Source organism: Salvelinus alpinus, chromosome 11 (assembly GCF_045679555.1).
Source record: "Salvelinus alpinus chromosome 11, SLU_Salpinus.1, whole genome shotgun sequence".
NCBI lineage: Eukaryota > Metazoa > Chordata > Actinopteri > Salmoniformes > Salmonidae > Salvelinus > Salvelinus alpinus.
The window spans coordinates 60,771,470-60,794,749 of NC_092096.1; the positions used below are offsets into that span (position 1 = coordinate 60,771,470).

General features: G+C 42.4%; 2 protein-coding genes across 4 annotated transcripts; one reads left to right on the plus strand and one right to left on the minus strand.

Annotated features, from left to right (window-relative positions):
- The first annotated feature begins 1,012 nt into the window (after nucleotides 1-1,012).
- On the plus strand, nucleotides 1,013-21,605 carry LOC139534606 (uncharacterized). Of its 3 annotated transcripts, none has more exons than XM_071333873.1 (5): nucleotides 1,013-1,243; nucleotides 8,845-8,929; nucleotides 18,252-18,360; nucleotides 18,501-18,634; nucleotides 19,094-21,605. In XM_071333873.1, exons 3-5 carry the CDS (start codon nucleotides 18,276-18,278, stop codon nucleotides 20,225-20,227), a joined length of 1,353 nt encoding a protein of 450 aa, XP_071189974.1. In that variant the 5' UTR covers nucleotides 1,013-1,243; nucleotides 8,845-8,929; nucleotides 18,252-18,275; the 3' UTR covers nucleotides 20,228-21,605. The 3 variants fall into 3 exon arrangements, with proteins under 3 accessions (XP_071189974.1, XP_071189973.1, XP_071189975.1); XM_071333872.1 differs by lacking the exon at nucleotides 1,013-1,243 and adding an exon at nucleotides 8,324-8,724; XM_071333874.1 differs by lacking the exons at nucleotides 1,013-1,243; nucleotides 8,845-8,929 and having other exon boundaries at nucleotides 16,735-18,360; nucleotides 19,094-21,604.
- Nucleotides 2,774-5,772, minus strand: LOC139534604 (UDP-glucuronosyltransferase 2A1-like). Its single transcript, XM_071333868.1, has 6 exons — nucleotides 4,915-5,772; nucleotides 4,304-4,452; nucleotides 4,061-4,192; nucleotides 3,725-3,812; nucleotides 3,404-3,623; nucleotides 2,774-3,289 (listed from the first exon to the last, which is right to left on the minus strand). Exons 1-6 carry the CDS (start codon nucleotides 5,633-5,635, stop codon nucleotides 3,007-3,009), a joined length of 1,593 nt encoding a protein of 530 aa, XP_071189969.1. The 5' UTR covers nucleotides 5,636-5,772; the 3' UTR covers nucleotides 2,774-3,006.
- Nucleotides 21,606-23,280: the final 1,675 nt, after the last annotated feature.

Sequence of the window (23,280 nt, forward strand, 5' to 3'; positions counted from 1 at the left end):
AGTCAAGTTCTTCCACACCGATCTCAACAAACCATTTCTGTATGGACCTCGCTTTCTGCACGGGGGCATTGTCATGCTGAAACAGGAAGGGGCCTTCCCGAAACTGTTGCCACAAAGTTGGAAGCACATAATCGTCTAGAATGTAATTGTATGCTGTAGCCTTAAGATTTCCCTTCACCTGAACTGTCGGACTGCCAGATGGTGAAGCGTGATCAATCACTCCAGAGAATGCGTTTCCACTGCTCCAGAGTCCCAATGGCGTTGAGCTTTACACCACTCCAGCCGATGCTTGGTGATCTTGTGTGCGGCTGCTTGGCCATGGGAGGCTTGTGTGCGGCTGCTCGGCCATGGAAACCCATTTCATGAAGCTCTCAGTTAACAGTTCTTGTGCTGAAGTTGCTTCCAGAGGCAGTTTGGAACTTGGTAGTTAGTGTTGCAACCGAGGACAGACTATTTTTACGTGCTACACGCTTCAGAACTTGGCGGTCCCATTCTGTGAGTTTGTGTGGCCTACCACACAAACTAGACGTTTCCACTTCACAATAACAGCGGTTACAGTTGACCGGGGCAGCTCTAGCAGGGCAGAAGTTTGAAGAACTGACTTGTTGGAAAGGTGGCATCCTATGACGGTGCCAAGTTGAAAGTGACTGAGTTCTTTCGCAAGGCCATTCTACTGCCAATGTTTGTCTATGGAGGTTGCATGGCTGTGTGCTCGATTTTATACACATGTCAGCAATGAGTGTGGCTGGAATAGCCGAATCCACATACTTTTGTATATATAGTGTATTTGCCCTATGGTCTCTTTGAAGCACAGGAGGTTGGTGGCATCTTAATTGGGGAGGATGGGCTAGTGGTAATGGCTGGAGCAAAATGGTGGAATGGTATCAAATACATTAAACACATGGCTTCCATGTGTTTGATTCCATTCCATTTGCTCCATTCCAGCCATTATTATGAGCCGTCCTCCCCTCAGCAGCCTCCACGGATTTGAAGGTAGGATTCTGACGGGCTCACGTAGCTCTGGCTCACTCCAAGTCAGGCGTCAGAGTGTCACGGTAGATCACTAGCCCCACCACTACTACCACAGGGTTAGTTCAAAGTGAGTGGAATGGATCAACTACTGTGTGGTTCTGGATACTGGTAGGGTGGCTCGTTGAAGATGATGTCAGGTGGACTGCTGCTGGGTTTATGTCTCACTTTGCTGGGATTGGAAGCTGAGGGACAAGGGAACGAACACGGAAAGGTACGTCAAAATTCTCTCACAACTGAAAATGTACAGGTTTCAAATGAGGGCCAAGGTGTTTTTCTCATGATATTCCTTTTCTAGGTTCATTATCATTGGATTTGGGAAAATATACAATATTGGTTGTAGCATTGCCTTTACTGTAATCTCTTGTGTAAACGAAACATCTGATTTCTGGGCTAACTTAGATTACCTTTACTGTAATACAGAGAAATTGACTGGAGCAGTGGAAGAGACTTTGCTCAGTAGTCTGTGGGCGGAAAGAGCGTGTCAGGTCACCCTAACTCTACTCCACTGGTTTGAGCTCACCCACATTTAGCTGTATCACTATAAATGTATAATTACGACTGGTACATAAGAGAAGGCCATATGTTCAATTGATTTTGCCATACATTTGGCATAATGTTAAATATATGCACAAGTATAAGAGTGTGGGTGTTCTGTGTATATTGAGACTTAGGGGTGTGCCACTAGGATAAAAAACTTGTTGATTCACCGTTGTTTATATGTCATTTAAAGCATTTTTTATCAATGTGATGACCTCAACGTGGAAAACTGATTGGATTTGCAAAAAGTCATCGCCATAAGGGCATGTGTAAACCATAAACTAAAAGTACAGCTATCATGCTTGTAAACCAATCATAGTGTTTGAAAACCATATGAATAGATTGTTCTTTATAAATAGTTTTCCGTTGTTACATTTAACTGCTGAAAATGCAGTTATTTTCTTAGTAGGTAACATCAGAGGTCAGCCTGTGATGATAGACGAGTTTCCCCACTATTAATGCTGCATTCATAACCAAGTGGGAAGGTGGTATTTTAACAAATACAACTGGGAAAAATCCACTTGAATGCCCCTCCAACTCCTAATTACAAGTGGGAAACTCAACTATCATCTCTCAGCTCCGACTTCTCCCACATGCTGACCTCTGACGTCACCTACTAAGGCAGGGGTCAAAGTCATTCCACGGAGAGCCTAGTGTCTGCAGGTTTTTGGTTTTTAATTTCAATTAAGACCTAGACAACCAGGTGAGGGGAGTTCTTTACTAATTAGTAACCTTAATTCATCAATCAAGTACAAGGGAGGAGTGAAAACCCGCAGACACTCGGCCCTCTGTGGAATGAATTTGACACGTGTACTAAGCAAATTCCCCTCATAACAGCATTTTCGGCAGTTAAATGTAACAAACCATTATTTATAAAGAACAATCTATTCATATGGTTTTGGAACACTATGATTGGTTTACAAGCATGATAGCTGTGCTGTTGGTTTATGGTTGACACAGCTTGTAGGCTATTAGCCAATCAGCATTTCTCAACAAGCTCAAAGCATGTGAATGCATTCAACTAGTATTTAAGACTTCACAAACGTGCACATGATACTTTCAATGCAATAATACCTGACATTAACAATATTTCAGGTGGTCACTCTTATTTTCTGTCTTCGGTCCTCCCTGTTGCACACAACAAGCTTTGATTCCCCATCACAACTGGATTTATGGCAGATTTAAGATGACATCGTCAACCCTGTTACAGTCAACTCGGCTAAACTTTATTTGGCAATTAATAATAGGCACTTACCATAGTATTTTTTTCCATTTAACCATGAGGTGGGCAAAACATTTTTTAAATTAAAGTTCAACATGCATATTTGTGACAGAATGTTAAAATGAGGTGAAATAAAACATTTATTTTTCACGAAGTTACACTACCAAACAAGGTACTAATTTGGTGGAACGACCCTTTAACATTATTTCAAGGGGTCACTCTGTCTTCTGTCTTGATTTAGTTTTCTTGCAGCACTTGCGGAAGCAGAAAATGCATGTTTTAATGGATACAACTATGACAAGTGCCACTATGGTGAGCAGAGCAGCTGCCACATCTAGGCAGTTGTACTGGTACCAGCTCAAGTTATGGGCCTCCACCCTCAAGTGCTTAGCCCCTTTGTTACGCATCACAAATTCGATCCAGAACACAGCTGTATCCAAGGGTTTCATTGGTTGGTCGTGGTGGATTCTTGACAGCCTCATCATGCTTGCTTTATACCTGGTGAAAGGGGAATAGAGACAGTTATTTCACTGCACATTTTCAACAGTTGCCCAAAAGGTTGGCGTGAGGAAACCAGTTAGTGAGGAAACCAGTTGTGTATTTGTGACTTACGATGGATCATTGATCACACAGTTGAGGCCATCAACAAGGTCTTTGGATGTCATCTTGTTGAAGTCCACCATTACAGCAGCTCCCTTGTTTTTCATGTGCATGATATTGTCTGGCTGGTCAGCGAACAAGGGGATGCCCACCATTGGGACTCCATGGTAAATGGATTCATATAGTCCATTAGTCCCACCGTGGGTGACGAAGGCTTTGGTCTTTGGATGACCTTTTTCATACAACACAACGAGAGGAAGCAGGGTTGTTGAACACTGTTGTACGCAAGGAATGTTTATATGTTTATGACTGTTATCAAGAAAGACACATCACCAAGTAAATCATTTTGTGGAATCCATTCATAAACTCTTGTGTTGGGGGCAAGAGTCTCTGGTTTCTCCCCACTGTATCTCCACAGCACCTATGGTGAGAAAACAGGAATATGAATGAGAATTTGCAATGAAACGGTACTTATAACCAGAAGCTATGTTTTTTTGAAGGGTCCCTGATGGCCAAATGCAATATCTCTGACAGAATTCTATGTAAAGGAAAACTGTTAGCTAGCTTGTTTGAATCGTACAAATGGATCAAATATCGGGATCAAGGAGATGATGACACCTCTACTTATAACAATGTTACAAAGCTATTTAAAAAAAGCAACAGACTAACCTTCTGTGGTATTTGTCCCAATGCAGTGGCTATGGTGTTTCCCCTCTCTTTGGTGAGGTTCTTGATCATGGATCCCAGGGAAAACACCACAATTCCATCATCTCCTGAACTTTGCACAAACTCCTCCATGGCCTGAAATTCAACACAATCTGTTGCCTTATGATTCAATGATATCAGCCCAATAGACGGACTTGGTTCAGTATCTTGTAAGACAGTTGATACGTTTGTGTTTAAAAGCCTTACTTTTGAAAGTGGTTTTGCAGGTTTGCAGTGAAGGCCTCCCACAAATTTAAAGTTGGGAAGGAAAGGTCGAGGATACTCAAAGTCCCAGTAGGTCCGTATCAACCAGATATCTGCCTTCCCCAAGATCTCGCATAAAGTCGTAGGTCTGCCTGATAAATGTCGAGATGCATTATGAATGAGACGCAGTACTGCTGAATAAGTGGTCCACAAAACCTATACAATCTAATCAGTAATTATATTGTTACAACTTTTACAGCGGATTCTCTCTCTCAGAATGTAACAGTTATTGTACTAAAAAAAGCCATTGTGCATAATAAGCATTCAATAACAAACATGTTGCAGATTTGCACACAGAACAGCTTTAGTATACTGTAGACCTAGCCCTATATATAACGTCAATGGGGAAAAAACTGCTTCAATCAGAGCTCTGTCAAAGGAGTGCCTAACTTGATTCTGCTTATCCACTTAATCAAAGATATACACAAATAAACCAAGTTATGATATTACATTCTTCTTGTAGATATTCCAATCTTTATAAAAACCAAACCTGAGATTGAGCTTGTGGTGCAAGGACCCTTCCAACTTTTTGACAAATTTTCTGATCAACTTACCCTTGATCCCACTGTAGTATTTATCCATGGTCTGTAGGGAGTGTATAAAGAAAAAGCTAGAATGTATCATATATGTAACAAAATTGTGGACCCGCTCAAAAAAACTCATTTGGTCTGTGTACGTCAAAGGGGGGGCAGGAACAAAAGAGGGGGGCGCTGGTATCTGCCCGCAGTGCCTCTCCATAACCATGCCAAATGTAAACCTCAACGAGATAATGAAAGGCACGTTAAGAGCATCTGCCATTAAGTCACTGCATGGCATCATTGGATCAGAAAGGACTGCGTCAAACTCCCACTGTCTCAGTGTGTCCATAAGCTCTTTGTTGTGGAACATGGCATCACACATGTTGAGATGTAGAGCTGTCATACTTTCCAACACCTCCCGGATCTTCAGGCCCACCTGCAACATTGAGGCGTTCTGAGCCTCGTATATCCAGAAGTTTAGGAAGTCCTCCTGGAGAGACTCCAAATCACGTCTCTCAAAAGGAACATTATACACCTTGAAGCTGAAACCCTCTGGTTTGGTATAGTTGACTGTAGGTGAGGCAGAGCAAACCAGCACTGTGACACTATGGTTTCGCTCCACTAGTTCCTCCAGGATCACACGCATGTTGAGCCAGTGACTGAACTCCCCAGGAAAGACCAGCACATTACCACTGTGTGTGCCCTGACACCCACAGAGAATGAGGAGGGCCACGGACATCAACCTCCCAGACACCATTGTAGCGGAGTAGGTAGAGACAGAGAAGACCTCTATGTGTTCAACAACGACATACAGGTTTTGACTAGAATTGTGTAAGATCAACCTGACTATAAAAGAGTTATGTGTTCTCCTCTGCAGTCTCAAAGTCTATAGGCTACTTTATGTCAGAGATAACCATGGTGCACATTTGCACACTGCACAGTTGTCTAAAATCTGCCACTGCCAATTTACCTTGGACTTCAGAACCTGAACCCTCTTTCTTCAATGAGGCAAAAGTGCATGTCTAAAACGATGTATACTCGTTCACCTTTCGGTTTTTGCAACTTTTTCCAGAGTAGTATAAAAGAACAGGGTTTCAAGTTTACAATGGGATTTTAGAATCGAAGTTTGATTAATCTTAATTTGCTTACTTCTGACCGCAAGAGCTGTCTGCCCAAAATAGTTTTAGGAAGGCACCTGTGCGACCAGTTTATATCCGGTAGATGGCAGTGTTCCTTTCTCTATGGTGGCAATGCTTTTATGTTGATTTCTTTCCTTGACAGGCATGCTAAGGAAAGAAGCTAGCAGCAGAATCCTCAAAGGAATTAGCACGTTCATACATTCACATACGTGTCATTGTATAAAAAGACAATTATGGCGAATTGTGACTATTTAAAAACTCAGCTAACATCTGTCTTGAACCCGGTTTTGAAAATTGTGGTCCTCGAACGACTGGGAATTGTAGAGGATGGCGCATTTTCAACTTCGGCTGGAGGTGTCCAAGATTAAACTTGAGAACGAACAATGGTGTAAAGTACTTAAGTAAAAATACTTTAAAGTACTACTTAAGTAGTTTTTGTGGTATCTGTACTTTACTATTTTTTAAAAATTTTCTTCACTACATCCCTAAAGAGTGTACTTTTTACTCCATACATTTTCCCTGACACCTAAAAGTATTCATTACATTTCGAATGCTTAGCAGGACAGGAAAATGATCCAATTCACGCACTTATCAAGAGAACATCCCTGGCCTACTGCCTCTGACCTGTCAGACCCCCAAAACACAAATGCTTGGTTTGTAAATTATGTCAGAGTGTTGGAGTGTCCCCCTGGCTATCGATAAATAAATAAAAAACAAAAATTGTGCCATCTGTTTTGCTTACTAAAAGAAATTTGAAATGATTTATACTTTTACTTTTGATACTAAAGTATATTTTTGCAATTACATTTACTTTTCATACTTACGTATATTTAAATACTTTTAGACTTTTACTCAAGTAGTATTTTACTGGGTGACTTTCACTTGAGTTATTTTCTATTAAGGTATCTTTACTTTTACTCAAGTACGATAATTGGGTACTTTTTCCACCACTGACAACAAAGCACTGAAACTGTTGGATGAATCTAACAAAAATAAGTTACAAAGTTTAGAAGCAGAACTGTTGACAGCGGGGGATCGACAATGTTCCATTTGTCGTTGTCATGTTGGAATTCCAGCTCCTGGTAAAGGTAGCTAGCTAGCTATCTTTATAAGAAAGAAGAAAGGTAGCTAGCTCTCGAAAACCTTTCTTCTTATCGATAGGGTTTTCAGCGGTTAGCTCCACCCATGGTTGGCTGCGTGTGAATTACAATTATGATGCTGTGTTTCAACGTTTAGAAACATCAATCATCACTAGCGAAACGGTTTTCGAAACTTATGCTGTTATGGATCTGTGTACGGTTCGTTCAATCACTATTTGAACTTAAACAAATACGAAGGATAATCATTTGAACAGTGCAAAAGAGAACCTCACCCCCACATTTTTTCCTCCCCTTCTGTCAAGACCAGTATATTTGTATGTAGAGAGTGCCAATCGAAAATTGAAACAGCATGGGAAAGAGAACACTGAAAAGGCTTATTTCTCAGTGGAAAGTTTTGCTGGAGAAACTGAGGAACAAGGGGAATTTCCAACACAACACCAACATCACAAATAAGGGATCCGGGTGACTCATAGTGAAATGGAAACCCAAACCGGGGTGGTGCGAATAGTTTCCAATAGAAAGGAATTTTCATTTGGCAGGATTTGCAGAGGAGCTTGGGAAGATGGCTTTTGTAGACCTGAGGCCAGAGATCAAAATCAAGAGCATCATTATGGTGAGAAGCGGTTCGGGACAGAGCTGGGGTTGCCCAGAATTCAAATCCTGGGATCTGGAAGATGAGTTAGATAAGTCAAAATGGCAATGCAATGTGGGTGTAGAGTAATTGTTTTTATTTGAAATGCTACCTCAGTGATGATTCATGTCGCAACCATAGATGTGTGGTACTGTGATACCAACGTAGTGTTCGTAGAGGACTGTCAGATTTATTAAAATGTTCTCATCTTTCTGTTCATTTTCTATTGAATAATGTTATATGACTCATGAATTAAATACATTTTAACAGATTAAATAAGATTATTGACATGTTTTAAATGTGTGTTTTTGCATTTCTCCTGGTATTCTAAATATACTGTAGTTGATTAATATTGAGATTACAGTGGGAAGGCACATTTTAAAATAGAAAGACAATTTATAGCCTATGAAGTTAATATAATATTGTTTGACCAGTGACAGCATAGTTGCTTGCTTAATAGTTGTGCAAGTACATTTTAAAATCTTAATCTCAAATTGAAATCATAAAATTCTAAATTCATTTTGGTACTTGCACCACACCATACAGCATGACCAACACGTCAATAGCTCCTCCCCAAATAGGAAGTCACGCACAAGCATTGTTTACAATTTGCCAGGCAAAGGTAGAAGACAACGTGAATACGTGTAGGTTTGGATGACAATTCATCACATTATTGTTTTCTAAAAAAAGTTTAAGATTTATTAGCAAATGACAATGGAGAATGCTGGCCACTTTCAAAGTCAGCTAACCTCTCTCATGAACGCGGTAGTGACGGCAGCGGTCGTGGAAATAGTCCGACTTGTAGAGGACAGTGCCGTGGTCCTTCGCCAACAGTTGCCCAAGAGTAAACTGGAGAACGAAGCATTAAAAGTCGAAAACGAATCGAATAAAAAGAAGCTGCACATTTTGGAAGGAGAGTCGAAGGTGGCAAAGCAGCGTTCTGTCGCTCGTCGTCATGAAGCTGATGGCAGGAAATGTAACTCGTGTGGATGGTTGGAAACTAAGTTGATTGCATTGGCTTTGTTACACGATTTATTTTTTGGCAAATAATCAAACATGTATTTTATGGTTTCTTCTGTTTATGGTAATTGTATAGATGAATTTGTCCACACAAAAGAAGATGGAAAGGGAGAGAAGACAGGTGCAGGGCTGCAATCTCAGGAGCCGCTGGCCAATCCCAGGTTTGTATACGGGCATTTCCATGTAAAAGGCCCATGAGTACTAATTATGTGTAGTTCATAGGAGCACATCAAATTTGGTGTCAAATGAAAGCTAAGAGGCTATATGTTTAAAAAAAAATTAAGGCATATATAAATGTTTCAACCATTTTCCATCCTAAAAATTAGGAATAAGCAAAGACTGATTTTTGGGTCAAACATGGAAAATGGATCTTACTACTAAGATCCATTTTTCTAACTTCCGGCGCCGACAGAGATGGCCGCCTCGCTTCGCGTTCCTAGGAAACTATGCAGTATTTTGTTTTTTCTTACATTGGTACCCCAGGTAATCTTAGGTTTCATTACATACAGTCGGGAGGAACTACTGAATATAAGAGCAACGTCAACTCACTATCATTACGACCAGGAATATGACCCTCCCGAAGCAGATCCTGTGTTTTGCCTTCCACCCAGTACAATGGATCTGATCCCAGCCGGCGACCCTAAACAACGACGCCGTAAAAGGGGCAAACGAAGCGATCTTCTGGTCAGGCTTCGGAGACGGGCACATCGCGCTCCACTCCCTAGCATACTACTCGCCAATGTCCAGTCTCTTGACAACAAGGTTGATGAAATCCGAGCAAGGGTTGCCTTCCAGAGAGACATCAGAGACTGTAACGTTCTTTGCTTCACGGAAACATGGCTCACTCGAGAGACGCTAACGGAGTCGGTGCAGCCAGCTGGTTTCTTCACGCATCGCGCCGACAGAAACAAACATCTTTCTGGTAAGAAGAGGGGCGGGGGGGTATGCCTTATGATCTACGAGACGTGGTGTGATCATAACAACATACAGGAACTCAAGTCATTCTGTTCACCTGACTTAGAATTCCTCAAAATCAAATGTGGACCGCATTATCTACCAAGGGAATTCTCTTTGATTATAATCACAGCCGTATATATTCCCCCCTCAAGCAGACACATCGATGGCCCTGAACGAACTTTATCTGACTCTATGTAAACTGGAAACCACACACCCTGAGGCTGCATTCATCGTAGCTGGGGATTTTAACAAGGCTAATCTGAAAACAAAACTCCCTAAATTCTATCAGCATATCGATTGTGCTACCAGGGCTGGTAAAACCCTGGATCATTGTTATTCTAACTTCCGCAACGCATATAAGGCCCTCCCCCGCCCTCCTTTCGGAAAAGCTGACCACGACTCCATTTTGTTGCTTCCAGCCTACAAACAGAAACTAAAACAAGAAGCTCCAGCGCTCAGGTCTGTTCAACGCTGGTCCGACCAATCTGATCCCACGCTTCAAGACTGCTTCGATCACGTGGATTGGGATATGTTCCGCATTGCGTCCAACAACAACATTGACGAATACGCTGATTCGGTGAGCGAGTTCATTAGAAAGTGCATCGGCGACGTAATACCCACAGCAACGATTAAAACATTCCCAAACCAGAAACCGTGGATTGATGGCAGCATTCGCGTGAAACTGAAAGCGCGAACCACTGCTTTTAACCAGGGCAAGGTGACCGGAAACATGACCGAATACAAACAGTGTAGCTATTCCCTCCGCAAGGCAATCAAACAAGCTAAGTGCCAGTATAGAGACAAAGTAGAGTCGCAATTCAACAGCTCAGACACAAGAGGTATGTGGCAGGGTCTACAGTCAATCACGGATTACAAAAGGAAAACCAGCCCCGTCGCGGACCAGGATGTCTTGCTCCCAGACAGACTAAATAACTTTTTTGCTCGCTTTGAGGACAATACAGTGCCACTGACACGGCCCGCTACCAAAACCTGCGGGCTCTCCTTCACTGCAGCCGAGGTGAGTAAAACATTTAAACGTGTTAACCCTCGCAAGGCTGCAGGCCCAGACGGCATTCCCAGCCGCGTCCTCAGAGCATGCGCAGACCAGCTGGCTGGTGTGTTTACGGACATATTCAATCAATCCTTATCCCAGTCTGCTGTTCCCACATGCTTCAAGAGGGCCACCATTGTTCCTGTTCCCAAGAAAGCTAAGGTAACTGAGCTAAACGACTACCGCTCAGTAGCACTCACTTCCGTCATCATGAAGTGCTTTGAGAGACTAGTCAAGGACCATATCACCTCAACCCTACCTGACACCCTAGACCCACTCCAATTTGCTTACCGACCCAATAGGTCCACAGACGACGCAATCGCAACCACACTGCACACTGCCCTAACCCATCTGGACAAGAGGAATACCTATGTGAGAATGCTGTTCATCGATTACAGCTCAGCATTTAACACCATAGTACCATCCAAACTCGTCATCAAGCTCGAGACCCTGGATCTCGACCCCGCCCTGTGCAACTGGGTACTGGACTTCCTGACGGGCCGCCCCCTGGTGGTGAGGGTAGGTAACAACATCTCCACCCCGCTGATCCTCAACACTGGGGCCCCACAAGGGTGCGTTCTGAGCCCTCTCCTATACTCCCTGTTCACCCACGACTGCGTGGCCATGCACGCCTCCAACTCAATCATCAAGTTTGCGGACGACACTACAGTGGTAGGCTTGATTACCAACAACGACGAGACGGCCTACAGGGAGGAGTTGAGGGCCCTCGGAGTGTGTGGTGTCAGGAAAATAACCTCACACTCAACGTCAACAAAACAAAGGAGATGATTGTGGACTTCAGGAAACAGCAGAGGGAGCACCTCCCTATCCACATCGACGGGACAGTAGTGGAGAGGGTAGTAAGTTTTAAGTTCCTCGGCGTACACATCACGGACAAACTGAATTGGTCCACCCACACAGACAGCATTGTGAAGAAGGCGCAGAAGCGCCTCTTCAACCTCAGGAGGCTGAAGAAATTCGGCTTGTCACCAAAAGCACTCACAAACCTCTACAGATGCACAATCGAGAGCATCCTGTCGGGCTGTATCACCGCCTGGTACGGCAACTGCTCCGCCCACAACCGTAAGGCTCTCCAGAGGGTAGTGAGGTCTGCACAACGCATCACCGGGGGCACTACCTGCCCTCCAGGACACCTACACCACCCGATGTCACAGGAAGGCCATATAGATCATCAAGGACAACAACCACCCGAGCCACTGCCTGTTCACCCCGCTATCATCCAGAAGGCGAGGTCATTACAGGTGCATCAAAGCAGGGACCGAGAGACTGAAAAACAGCTTCTATCTCAAGGCCATCAGACTGTTAAACAGCCACCACTAACATTTAGTGGCCGCTGCCAACATACCGACTCAACTCCAGCCACTTTAATAATGGGAATTGATGGAAATTTATGTAAAAATGTATCACTAGCCACTTTAAACAATGCCACTTAATATAATGTTTACATACCCTATATTACTCATCTCATATGTATATACTGTACTCTATACCATCTACTGCATCTTGCCTATGCTGTTCTGTACCATCACTCATTCATATATCTTTATGTACATATTCTAATACTGCATTGTCGGAACTAGAAGCACAAGCATTTCGCTACACTAGCATTAACATCTGCTAACCATGTGTATGTGACAAATAAAATTTGATTTGATACTACTACTATTACTAGAGGTCGACCGATTATGATTTTTCAACGCCGATACCAACTATTGGAGGACCAAAAAAAGCCGATACCGATTAATCGGTCAATTTTTATATATATATATTTGTAATAATGACAATTACAACAATACTGAATGAACACTTATTTTAACTTAATATAATACATCAATAAAATCAATTTAGTCTCAAATAAATAATGAAACATGTTCAATTTGGTTTAAATAATGCAAAAACAAAGTGTTGGAGAAGAAAGTAAAAGTGCAATATGTGCCATGTAAAAAAGCTAACGTTTAAGTTCCTTGCTCAGAACATATGAAAGCTGGTGGTTCCTTTTAACATGAGTCTTCAATATTCACAGGTAAGAAGTTTTAGGTTGTAGTTATTATAGGACTATTTCTCTCTATACCATTTATATTTCATATACCTTTGACTATTGGATGTTCTAATAGGTACTTTAGTATTGCCAGCCTAATCTCGGGAGTTGATAGGCTTGAAGCCATAAACAGCACAATGCTTGAAGCACAGCGAAGAGCTGCTGGCAAATGCAGGAAAGTGCTGTTTGAATGAATGCTTACGAGCCTGCTGCTGCCTACCACCGCTCAGTCAGACTGCTCTATCAAATCATAGACTTAATTATAATATAATAACACACAGAAATACGAGCCTTAGGTCATTAATATGGTCAAATCCGGAAACTATCATTTCGAAAACAAAACGTTTATTCTTTCAGGGAAATACGGAACCGTTCTGTATTTTATCTAACGGGTGGCATCCCTAAGTCTAAATATTGCTGTTACATTGCACAACCTTCAATGTTATGTCATAATTATTTACAATTCTGGCAAATTAATGACGGTCTTTGTTAGGAAGAAATGGTCTTCACACAGTTTGCCACGAGCCAGGCGGCCCAAACTGCTGCATATACCCTGACTCTGCTTGCACAGAACGCAAGAGAAGTCACACAATTTCCTTAGTTAAAAGAAATTCATGTTAGCAGGCAATATTAACTAAATATGCAGGTTTAAAAATATATACTTGTGTATTGATTTGAAGAAAGGCATTGATGTTTATGGTTAGGTACACATTGGTGCAACGACAGTGCTTTTTTTTCGCGAATGCGCTTGTTAAATCACCTGTTTGGCGAAGTAGGCTGTGATTCAATGATAAATTAACAGGCACCACATTGATTATATGCAACGCAGGACAAGCTAGATAAACTAGTAATATCATCAACCATGTGTAGTTAAGATTGATTGTTTTTTATACGATAAGTTTAATGCTAGCTAGCATCTTACCTTGGCTCCTTGCTGCACTCGCATAACAGGTAGTCAGCCTGCCACGCAGTCTCCTTGTGGGGTGCAATGTAATCGGCCATAATCGGTGTCCAAAAATGCCGATTACCGATTGTTATGAAAACTTGAAATCGGCCCTAATTAATCTGCCATTCCGATTCATCGGTCGACCTCTAACTACTACTACTACTACTACTAATAATAATACAAAGAGAATCGCAAAGATCCTGTAAAAACAAACAAAACCAATGTAGAGATCTGGCAGGTCTTGGGCAACCGTCTTCCACAGCTTCAGATGATAAGGTGCTGTTCAGCTGGGCAGTAGTTTAAGTGGAAAAAGTGGAGTGGATGTTTTCTTAAACTACATCTAGCAGAGAAAGTCTAACAAGGTATTTGAAATGCATCAAAACACAATGTTACCACTACCAACTAATATCAACATTTAAATGTAGTTTTGCAGAAATCATTAGCCTGTAAGTTTAGGAAATATATTGTTATACTTTTACCAAAACACCACATATCTTCAAGTGGGAAGATTATGAAAGTTTACAGAAGTAACAATTAAAGGTAGAGCTACCAATTAGTTGTAGTTTACTGATCATTTGGTTTATGATTTATTAAGTGATTAAAACGTATCACTCTGTTTCCAAATCGGTAACTGAATGACCAAAAAATGATTAGCAAAATGACTGCAACTGAATTGGCTACAATAGGAAATCATAGTAGACACAAACCACAGTTGTGTCTCCTGCTACTGTCCTACCTTCCACCGGCCTACTGTTATGTTCAGCTCATAGTGTCTCCTGTTACTGTCCTCCCTTCCTCTGGTATAACTGTTATGTTCAGCTCATAGTGTCTCCTGTTACTGTCCTCTCTTCCACTGACATACTGTTATGTTCAGCTCATAGTGTCTCCTGTTACTGTCCTCCCTTCCTCTGGTATAACTGTTATGTTCAGCTCATAGGGTCTCCTGCTACTGTCCTACCTTCCACCGGCCTACTGTTATGTTCAGCTCATAGTGTCTCCTGTTACTGTCCTCCCTTCCTCTGGTATAACTGTTATGTTCAGCTCATAGTGTCTCCTGTTACTGTCCTCTCTTCCACTGACATACTGTTATGTTCAGCTCATAGTGTCTCCTGTTACTGTCCTCCCTTCCACTGGTATAACTGTTATGTTCAGCTCATAGTGTCTCCTGCTACTGTCCTCCCTTCCTCTGGTATAACTGTTATGTTCAGCTCATAGTGTCTCCTGCTACTGTCCTCCCTTCCTCTGGTATAACTGTTATGTTCAGCTCATAGTGTCTCCTGCTACTGTCCTCCCTTCCTCTGGTATAACTGTTATGTTCAGCTCATAGTGTCTCCTGCTACTGTCCTCCCTTCCTCTGGTATAACTGTTATGTTCAGCTCATAGTGTCTCCTGCTACTGTCCTCCCTTCCTCTGGTATAACTGTTATGTTCAGCTCATAGTGTCTCCTGCTACTGTCCTCCCTTCCTCTGGTATAACTGTTATGTTCAGCTCATAGTGTCTCCTGCTACTGTCCTCCCTTCCTCTGGTATAACTGTTATGTTCAGCTCATAGTGTCTCCTGCTACTGTCCTCCCTTCCTCTGGTATAACTGTTATGTTCAGCTCATAGTGTCTCCTGCTACTGTCCTCCCTTCCTCTGGTATAACTGTTATGTTCAGCTCATAGTGTCTCCTGCTACTGTCCTCCCTTCCTCTGGTATAACTGTTATGTTCAGCTCATAGGGTCTCCTGTTACTGTCCTCCCTTCCTCTGGTATAACTGTTATGTTCAGCTCATAGTGTCTCCTGTTACTGTCCTCCCTTCCTCTGGTATAACTGTTATGTTCAGCTCATAGTGTCTCCTGTTACTGTCCTCCCTTCCTCTGGTATAACTGTTATGTTCAGCTCATAGTGTCTCCTGCTACTGTCCTCCCTTCCTCTGGTATAACTGTTATGTTCAGCTCATAGTGTCTCCTGCTACTGTCCTCCCTTCCTCTGGTATAACTGTTATGTTCAGCTCATAGTGTCTCCTGTTACTGTCCTCCCTTCCTCTGGTATAACTGTTATGTTCAGCTCATAGTGTCTCCTGCTACTGTCCTCCCTTCCTCTGGTATAACTGTTATGTTCAGCTCATAGTGTCTCCTGCTACTGTCCTCCCTTCCTCTGGTATAACTGTTATGTTCAGCTCATAGTGTCTCCTGTTACTGTCCTCCCTTCCTCTGGTATAACTGTTATGTTCAGCTCATAGTGTCTCCTGTTACTGTCCTCCCTTCCTCTGGTATAACTGTTATGTTCAGCTCATAGTGTCTCCTGCTACTGTCCTCCCTTCCTCTGGTATAACTGTTATGTTCAGCTCATAGTGTCTCCTGCTACTGTCCTCCCTTCCTCTGGTATAACTGTTATGTTCAGCTCATAGTGTCTCCTGCTACTGTCCTCCCTTCCTCTGGTATAACTGTTATGTTCAGCTCATAGTGTCTCCTGTTACTGTCCTCCCTTCCTCTGGTATAACTGTTATGTTCAGCTCATAGTGTCTCCTGCTACTGTCCTCCCTTCCTCTGGTATAACTGTTATGTTCAGCTCATAGTGTCTCCTGCTACTATCCTCCCTTCCTCTGGTATAACTGTTATGTTCAGCTCATAGTGTCTCCTGCTACTGTCCTCCCTTCCTCTGGTATAACTGTTATGTTCAGCTCATAGTGTCTCCTGCTACTGTCCTCCCTTCCTCTGGTATAACTGTTATGTTCAGCTCATAGTGTCTCCTGCTACTGTCCTCCCTTCCTCTGGTATAACTGTTATGTTCAGCTCATAGTGTCTCCTGCTACTGTCCTCCCTTCCTCTGGTATAACTGTTATGTTCAGCTCATAGTGTCTCCTGCTACTGTCCTCCCTTCCTCTGGTATAACTGTTATGTTCAGCTCATAGTGTCTCCTGCTACTGTCCTCCCTTCCTCTGGTATAACTGTTATGTTCAGCTCATAGTGTCTCCTGCTACTGTCCTCCCTTCCTCTGGTATAACTGTTATGTTCAGCTCATAGTGTCTCCTGCTACTGTCCTCCCTTCCTCTGGTATAACTGTTATGTTCAGCTCATAGTGTCTCCTGCTACTATCCTCCCTTCCACTGGTATAACTGTTATGTTCAGCTCATAACTTTATTTATTTTCCTTTCCAGTGGGGTTCAAAGCAAGAGTGTGAAAACAGTCTGGACAACCCCCTCACTCTCCCTGTCTCTCTTCTGTCTCTCTCCAATTGGCTCTTACTGACGCCTACCCATGAGTCCCCTCTCTTTCCATTTACTGTAACCAGCCACCTCACCCACTGAGCACCAGGTTTCCATGGACGTTGAAAAGTAGTTGAAATTTGGTCAATCCACATCTGAACCAATCATAGACATATGTTTCACAAGTTTGGACAACAGTAGGGAAATAGGAGAGTATAGGTCAGTACAGTTGGAGAGCTCCTGTAAAATATTGTACATATTTAGTTGATTTAAGTGTTATTTTTTAAATTGTATTATGTTTTTGTGTGTTTGATAACTGAATTGAATTTCTAGTGAATATGTCTAGGTGCCTTGACCAGTGGAATGGCAGGTTGATTTGTTTGCTTAGCTACCTGACTACTGTTTGCATTACAAAGATGCATTCAGCACCGCTTCTAGTTTCACCCAGCCAAAGTGAGAGGACTGCAGTGTGGAGATGGCAGAGGGCTCCCTTGTAGTGAGGGTGGCTTTATACACTGGACGGACGTGTGGTGAGCTTTTAGCGCCGTATCGGACGCAGAAGAAGCGTCACCCAAGTGGATGTTACATATCACTAGTGGAGGAGTCGTCCTGTGGCTACCGAGGGCTGGGGACTGAGAACAACGTCAGGACCGGCTAGCCAACTCCACCATCATCTAACCTGTCCCTCCCTAGTACCATCTAACTCGGCTGCCAGACGAATAGAAGCCTTCACCAAGAGCAGGCACCATCTGAAGCTGTCAAGAATTCACAATATTTTTTCTTAATTTTTCTTACTGCCGTTTTGTGTTCTGTTTGTACTGTGATGTCCAAACTTGTGAAACATAGACGTCCATGATTGGTACAGATTTGGTCAAGCCCGGACCAACCAAATGTGGTAGCCCGTATTTAGAATAATACTCAAAAGGATATTATATTTTTGTACCATGAAGAGAATGACATTCTTAATTATGCATATCTGTGTAGTACTAATCATAGACCCATGATGTCATTCTGTCACCATAATTGTGTTATAGGGTGTTAATCCACTTAATTTACTGTAGTTCAATAACTAAAATATATATTTTTTCAAAGTGAAGGTGTCATGTCATTGCTGACATCCCATTCTTTCTGCAGACATCATTCTGTCTTAATTCAAAGTAGATATTTAAGAGTTTTTGGAAAATTTAGTAACATTAAAAAAAGAGAGATTTTACTCATTCTGTTACCAAACTTTACATCTGCACTGCTCTTCGTGTAAAATCGGTTTTGTAAAATTTTCAGTGGAAATTGTTAAAAGTTGTTACCATGGAGAAGGATGGAATGAAAGTACTTCGCATCAAGAAGGAAATAAATGATGACACAGAACATGACACACCATCTCCAGTGACAGGTGAGTGTGACAGTTTGACGTATAACAGTTCTATGTTTGAGAATAGTACATAACCTTTTGCCCAGACTGTACATATGAACCTTTTTGAAGTGAATTTCAAACGTTGTATTTACTGTAATGGCACCTGTGTCTGTTTTCAGATGAGCAGCTGTGTCCCAAAGTGGACATGGTGTTTGATAAGGAGTGGAGCCAAAGCCTGTGGCGAGACGACAGAATAGACAGTAAAGACAGAACAGAGGAAGAAACTCCAGGATCATCAATGACCCAGCATCAGGTCAGTCCACTTTCCATCAGAGTTAAAAAAGAAAATCTTAGTTAAGGCCTATGTGATACAAACACACATGCTGTTGAGATGGTTGGTTGTGAGATATACAGATCTATTGAGCCATGTTTTGGTCATAAAAAAAACAACTAATCAGAGACATGACAAAAGATGGGAAAGGGAAGTAAAATACAACAGTCAAATAATCAAACCCAAACAATGGAAATGTTCTTCAAGAAGTGAACCCGTCCCAGTCATCTTAGTGTCTCCAAAGGTCCAGCAGCATCTGGAAATGAACAACAAACTCAATCCTCTAAAAAGACAGCTAGGACCGATACATAAAAAAAAACTCATGAAGCTTTTGGAATGTACAGAAGTGGCGTGTTGTATCGACATAAGCCTCTGATTACCAGGCAGGCTACCAAGTCCCTCTACGTGTTTACTTACATAGAGTTGGTCGTCTTCTTACAGAACGGAGGTCTACTTCAGTGCAGTAAGCTGAATCCCTCCACTCCCATCCTCAAAGTCTTCTGTGATCCTGAACGAGACACGTATCCCGACTACCGACTGAAGAGGGAATCTCTGAATTATCTGTTCTCCTTGGCCCTGACTGGTCAAGACAGACAGACGGCAACATTCAAGATCCTCGTCTTTATTTACTGGTTGGCCCACGGGACCTCCTATAAAACTGTCTCGGAGACTTTCGGAATCCCTCTGTCCAATGCTACCAGCATCGTCCGCGACGTTGCAGACAAACTGGTCAAGCTCTCTCTGAAGATTGTGAACAAGCCCTCTTCAGGCGAGCTGGCTGTCACAGTGCAAGGGTTCGGCAGACTGGCCCGTCACCCGGTGTTTGAGAAGGCTGTGGGGGCCATAGGTGGGTGCCACGTCAGGGTCAAGATCCCCGGTGTACCGCAACCCCAACAGCGTCCAGGTGACCAGCCCCTCCCTGAGAAGGCTCTCCCCACCATCAACTTCCAAGGGGTCTGCGACCACACGGGCAGCTTCATCGACGTCTTCGCGGGGCTGCCTGGGTCTATGACCGACGTGAGGATCCTGAGGCACAGTCCCCTTTACAAATGTGCCCTCTACCCTCCACCCGGATGCTTCCTCCTAGGCAACGGCGGGTACCCTTGCCTACAGACGCCTGTGTGCCTCATCACACCCTATTCAAAGTCTGACCAGAACCCGGTGCACGTCCAGTTCAACCAGCATCACGCCATGGCTCTCTCCTCCATCGAGAGGACCTTCGGCATCATGAAGAAGCGCTGGCACATGATCTTCCTGCAGCCTCTTGAACTCCACCCGAGCTTCATCCCCAAAGTGCTAGCGGTGTGCACCGTGCTACATAACATCTGCCTTAGGTCGGGAGACTTGCTGGAGCCAGTGAAGATTGAGGATGGAAGCAAGGTGACAGAGGCTCTGAAGGAGTGGCTAGCGTCCAATGAGACCAGCGGAGAGGTGTTGAGGGACAGTTTGGCTAAACAGATCTCTACAATGAAATGCGTGGCCACTGTGAAAGATGAGCGAGGTACATCTGCACCAGAAAACATGACGGCAGTGCAAAAAGAACACGCTTACAACATAGTGGTGATGGAACATTGATTTGGTGATCACAATTGATGGGTCGAATAAGTCACCATCAGTCACCGATTACACCACTGGCTAGCTGTGATACTTCATGAGCCCATAAGTGGTGGTGGAACTTACTACTGACATTTTTCACTTTTTCACTAAAACAATTAAGCATAGTCACCTCATATGCCAGTGTTTCTATACCAAAAATCATCCACTTTATTTCAAATATTATTTCCTTTATACCGTACACAGTATAGTGAAACACGATTTGGATTATGTTTTTGTGAGTGGTGTAAATGAGTGGGGCAGGTATTTGAACTTATTGCTCTCTTTTTGATCAATTCAGTGATTATTACAAGTGTTTTCTACTCAATGAGTTATACTGTATACTCTAGATGACTGATAGGGGGCGCTACCACCTTGCCTCCATCTTGGCACTCCCTTATTTAGCATCAAAATTAAGTGAAAAAATATATGAAAATTTTCCTTAAAGTACATTTATTTTTTTAGATTACTAATGTTACCGTCCCCACTACAACAACAAAAATACTTAAATACATGTAATTTTGTCCTTGAATCCATTTAGTTAAACTACTGTAGAATTCCTATGGAGGACTGCTCCTACTAGGGGTGTCATATGGCCGACTGGAGCCTTCAAAGCCTCTCAATGGTCAATACATGGCATTAGTAGTCCTTGGTTTATATACATTGTTTCTACTTGTTACATTTTCTTTTTCTGTTGAGTTGAAAATAAAGCAATATATCTACCTCCAAATCCTTTGTAATGCGAATGGATACATTTTTTCTTGTGCCTTAGCCTTTCTGCCCTATAATACTATGGTTTATTCAAATGTGTGTGTGAGAAGTTTTTCCTGAATTTTCAATGCAGTAGTTTCGGCTTAGAAAAACTGAAAGGTTATGTTACTTCCCAAAGGTACCGCCAGGAGGCACTGAATGAATTAGCGTTATTACTGTATGGATACTCCGGGGGGGTTTAAATCTGTCTTCAGGGACCCGCAGCCGTTTCATGTATTTGAACTATTCCATAGCTAGCTCACCTGATTCAACTTGTCACCTAAGCATCAAGCCCTTGAATAGGTGAGTTGGGTCAAGGCTACAACAAAATTGTGAAACATCTGGGTGGGCTCCCCAAGGAGAGGTTTGAAAACCCCTACCCTATAGTCAGCAGGCTGTGGTATGCAATCAAGTCTTTGATTAAAGCATTCTTCATTGTGCCACCTAAAGGGACATTTCTACCTTAGAGAAAAATACGACATGAAAGGTTCATGGTGCCAGGCTAATTTCAACCACCAATGCACTCCGTGATAAAACAGACCAAAGCACTCTTGCATCCTCAAGGCATATATTATTTTGGCAACTGATTTAATTGATTCTCATTTATTATTTGGACTTTTCACAGAGAAGGAAAAGGAGAGTTGTAAATTATGCAGATGATTGGATTAAAGAGGATGAGGACATCCTAGAGCAAACCCATGGAAGTGCAAGTGTTTGGCGAGTAACCATATTTAGTTTTGTGAAGTGCATATATTCAGTGCTCACTTAATAGCACTCAATGAATAGTCAAAACCAAATGATTCAGTTATTTTACAATTGAAACATTGTTTTAAAATCAACAAATCATTCTTCTCCATGTTTTTTGCAGATTGATACTTCAGTCAATCCACTCAGTGATTTGTCAGATTTGAACAGAGACGCTTTCCTCATTTTGCAGCCAAGAGAATTACATGGCTAGGATAACAGAGTTTGAGAGGCAGATTAGGGTCTGTTAAGGACAAACAACAGAATTGTTGGGGAATACCAATGCCAACAGTGGTGGAAAAAGTACCCAATTGTCATACTTGAGTAAAAGTAAAGATACACTTTTACTTAACACTTTTAACTTAATTTTCTATTAAGTTAAGTCACCCAATAAAATACAACTTGAGTAAAAGTCTAAAAGTATTAGGTTTTAAATATACTTGTAAAGGCTAAAATATACTTAAGTATCAAAAGTAAAAGTACAAGTATAAATTATTTCGCATTCTTTTTATTAAGCAAACCACAATATTTTATTTTATTTTAAATTTACGGATAGTCACGGGCACACGCCAACACTGACATAATTTACAAATTAAGCATTTGTGTTTAGTGAGTCCGCCAGATCAAAGGCAGTAGGGATGACCAGGGATGTTCCCTCGATAAATGTGTGAATTTTGACAATTTCTCTGTCCTGCTAAGCATTCGAAATGTAACGAGTATTTTGTGTGTCAGTGAAAATGTATGGAGTAAAAAGTCCATTATTTTCTTTAGGAATGTCTCAATTTACATCAACATAGCTCAGGCAGTAGGAAACTCTCATCCATTTATATGCAGATGATAGTCTTATACTCAGCTGGCCCCTCCCCGGATTATTAAATGCTCTACAACAAGCTTTCCTAGTGTCCAACAAGCTTTCTCTGCACATAACCTTGTTCTGAACACCTCCAAAACAAAGGTCATGTGGTTTGGTAAGAAGAATGCCCCTCTCCCCACAGGTGTTATTACTACCTCCGAGGGTTTGGAGCTTGAAGTAGTCACCTCATACAAGTACTTGGGAGTATGGCTAGACGGTACACTGTCCTTCTCTCAGCACATATCAAGGCTGCAGGCTAAAGTTGAATCTAGACTTGGTTTCCTCTATCGTAATCGCTCCTCTTTCACCCCAGCTGCCAAACTAACCCTGATTCAGATGACCATCCTACCCGTGCTAGATTACGGACACATAAGTTATAGATCGGTAGGTAAGGGTGCTCTCGGGCGGCTAGATGTTCTTTACCGTTCGGCCATCAGATTTGCCACCAATGCTCCTTATAGGACACATCACATCACTGCACTCTATACTCCTCTGTAAACTGATCATCTCTGTATACCCGTCGCAAGACCCACTGGTTGATGCTTATTTATAAAACTCTTAGACCTCACTCCCCCCATCTGAGATATCTACTGCAGCCCTCATCCTCCACATACAACACACGTTCTGCCAGTCACATTCTCTTAAAGGTTCCCAAAGCACACACATCCCTGGGTTGCTCCTCTTTTCA

Bases quoted from the DNA above. Each gene is read 5' to 3' on its own strand.
- LOC139534606 (XM_071333873.1), top strand. From the start codon at position 18,276: ATGGAGAAGGATGGAATGAAAGTACTTCGCATCAAGAAGGAAATAAAT. The intron at 18,361-18,500 runs GTGAGTGTGACA...GTCTGTTTTCAG, and splicing joins CACACCATCTCCAGTGACAG to ATGAGCAGCTGTGTCCCAAA. The intron at 18,635-19,093 runs GTCAGTCCACTT...GTCTTCTTACAG, and splicing joins CATCAATGACCCAGCATCAG to AACGGAGGTCTACTTCAGTG.
- LOC139534604 (XM_071333868.1), bottom strand. From the start codon at position 5,635: ATGGTGTCTGGGAGGTTGATGTCCGTGGCCCTCCTCATTCTCTGTGGG. The intron at 4,193-4,303 runs GTAAGGCTTTTA...GTTGAATTTCAG, and splicing joins CTGCAAAACCACTTTCAAAA to GCCATGGAGGAGTTTGTGCA. The intron at 3,624-3,724 runs GTGATGTGTCTT...TGTATGAAAAAG, and splicing joins TCCACAAAATGATTTACTTG to GTCATCCAAAGACCAAAGCC.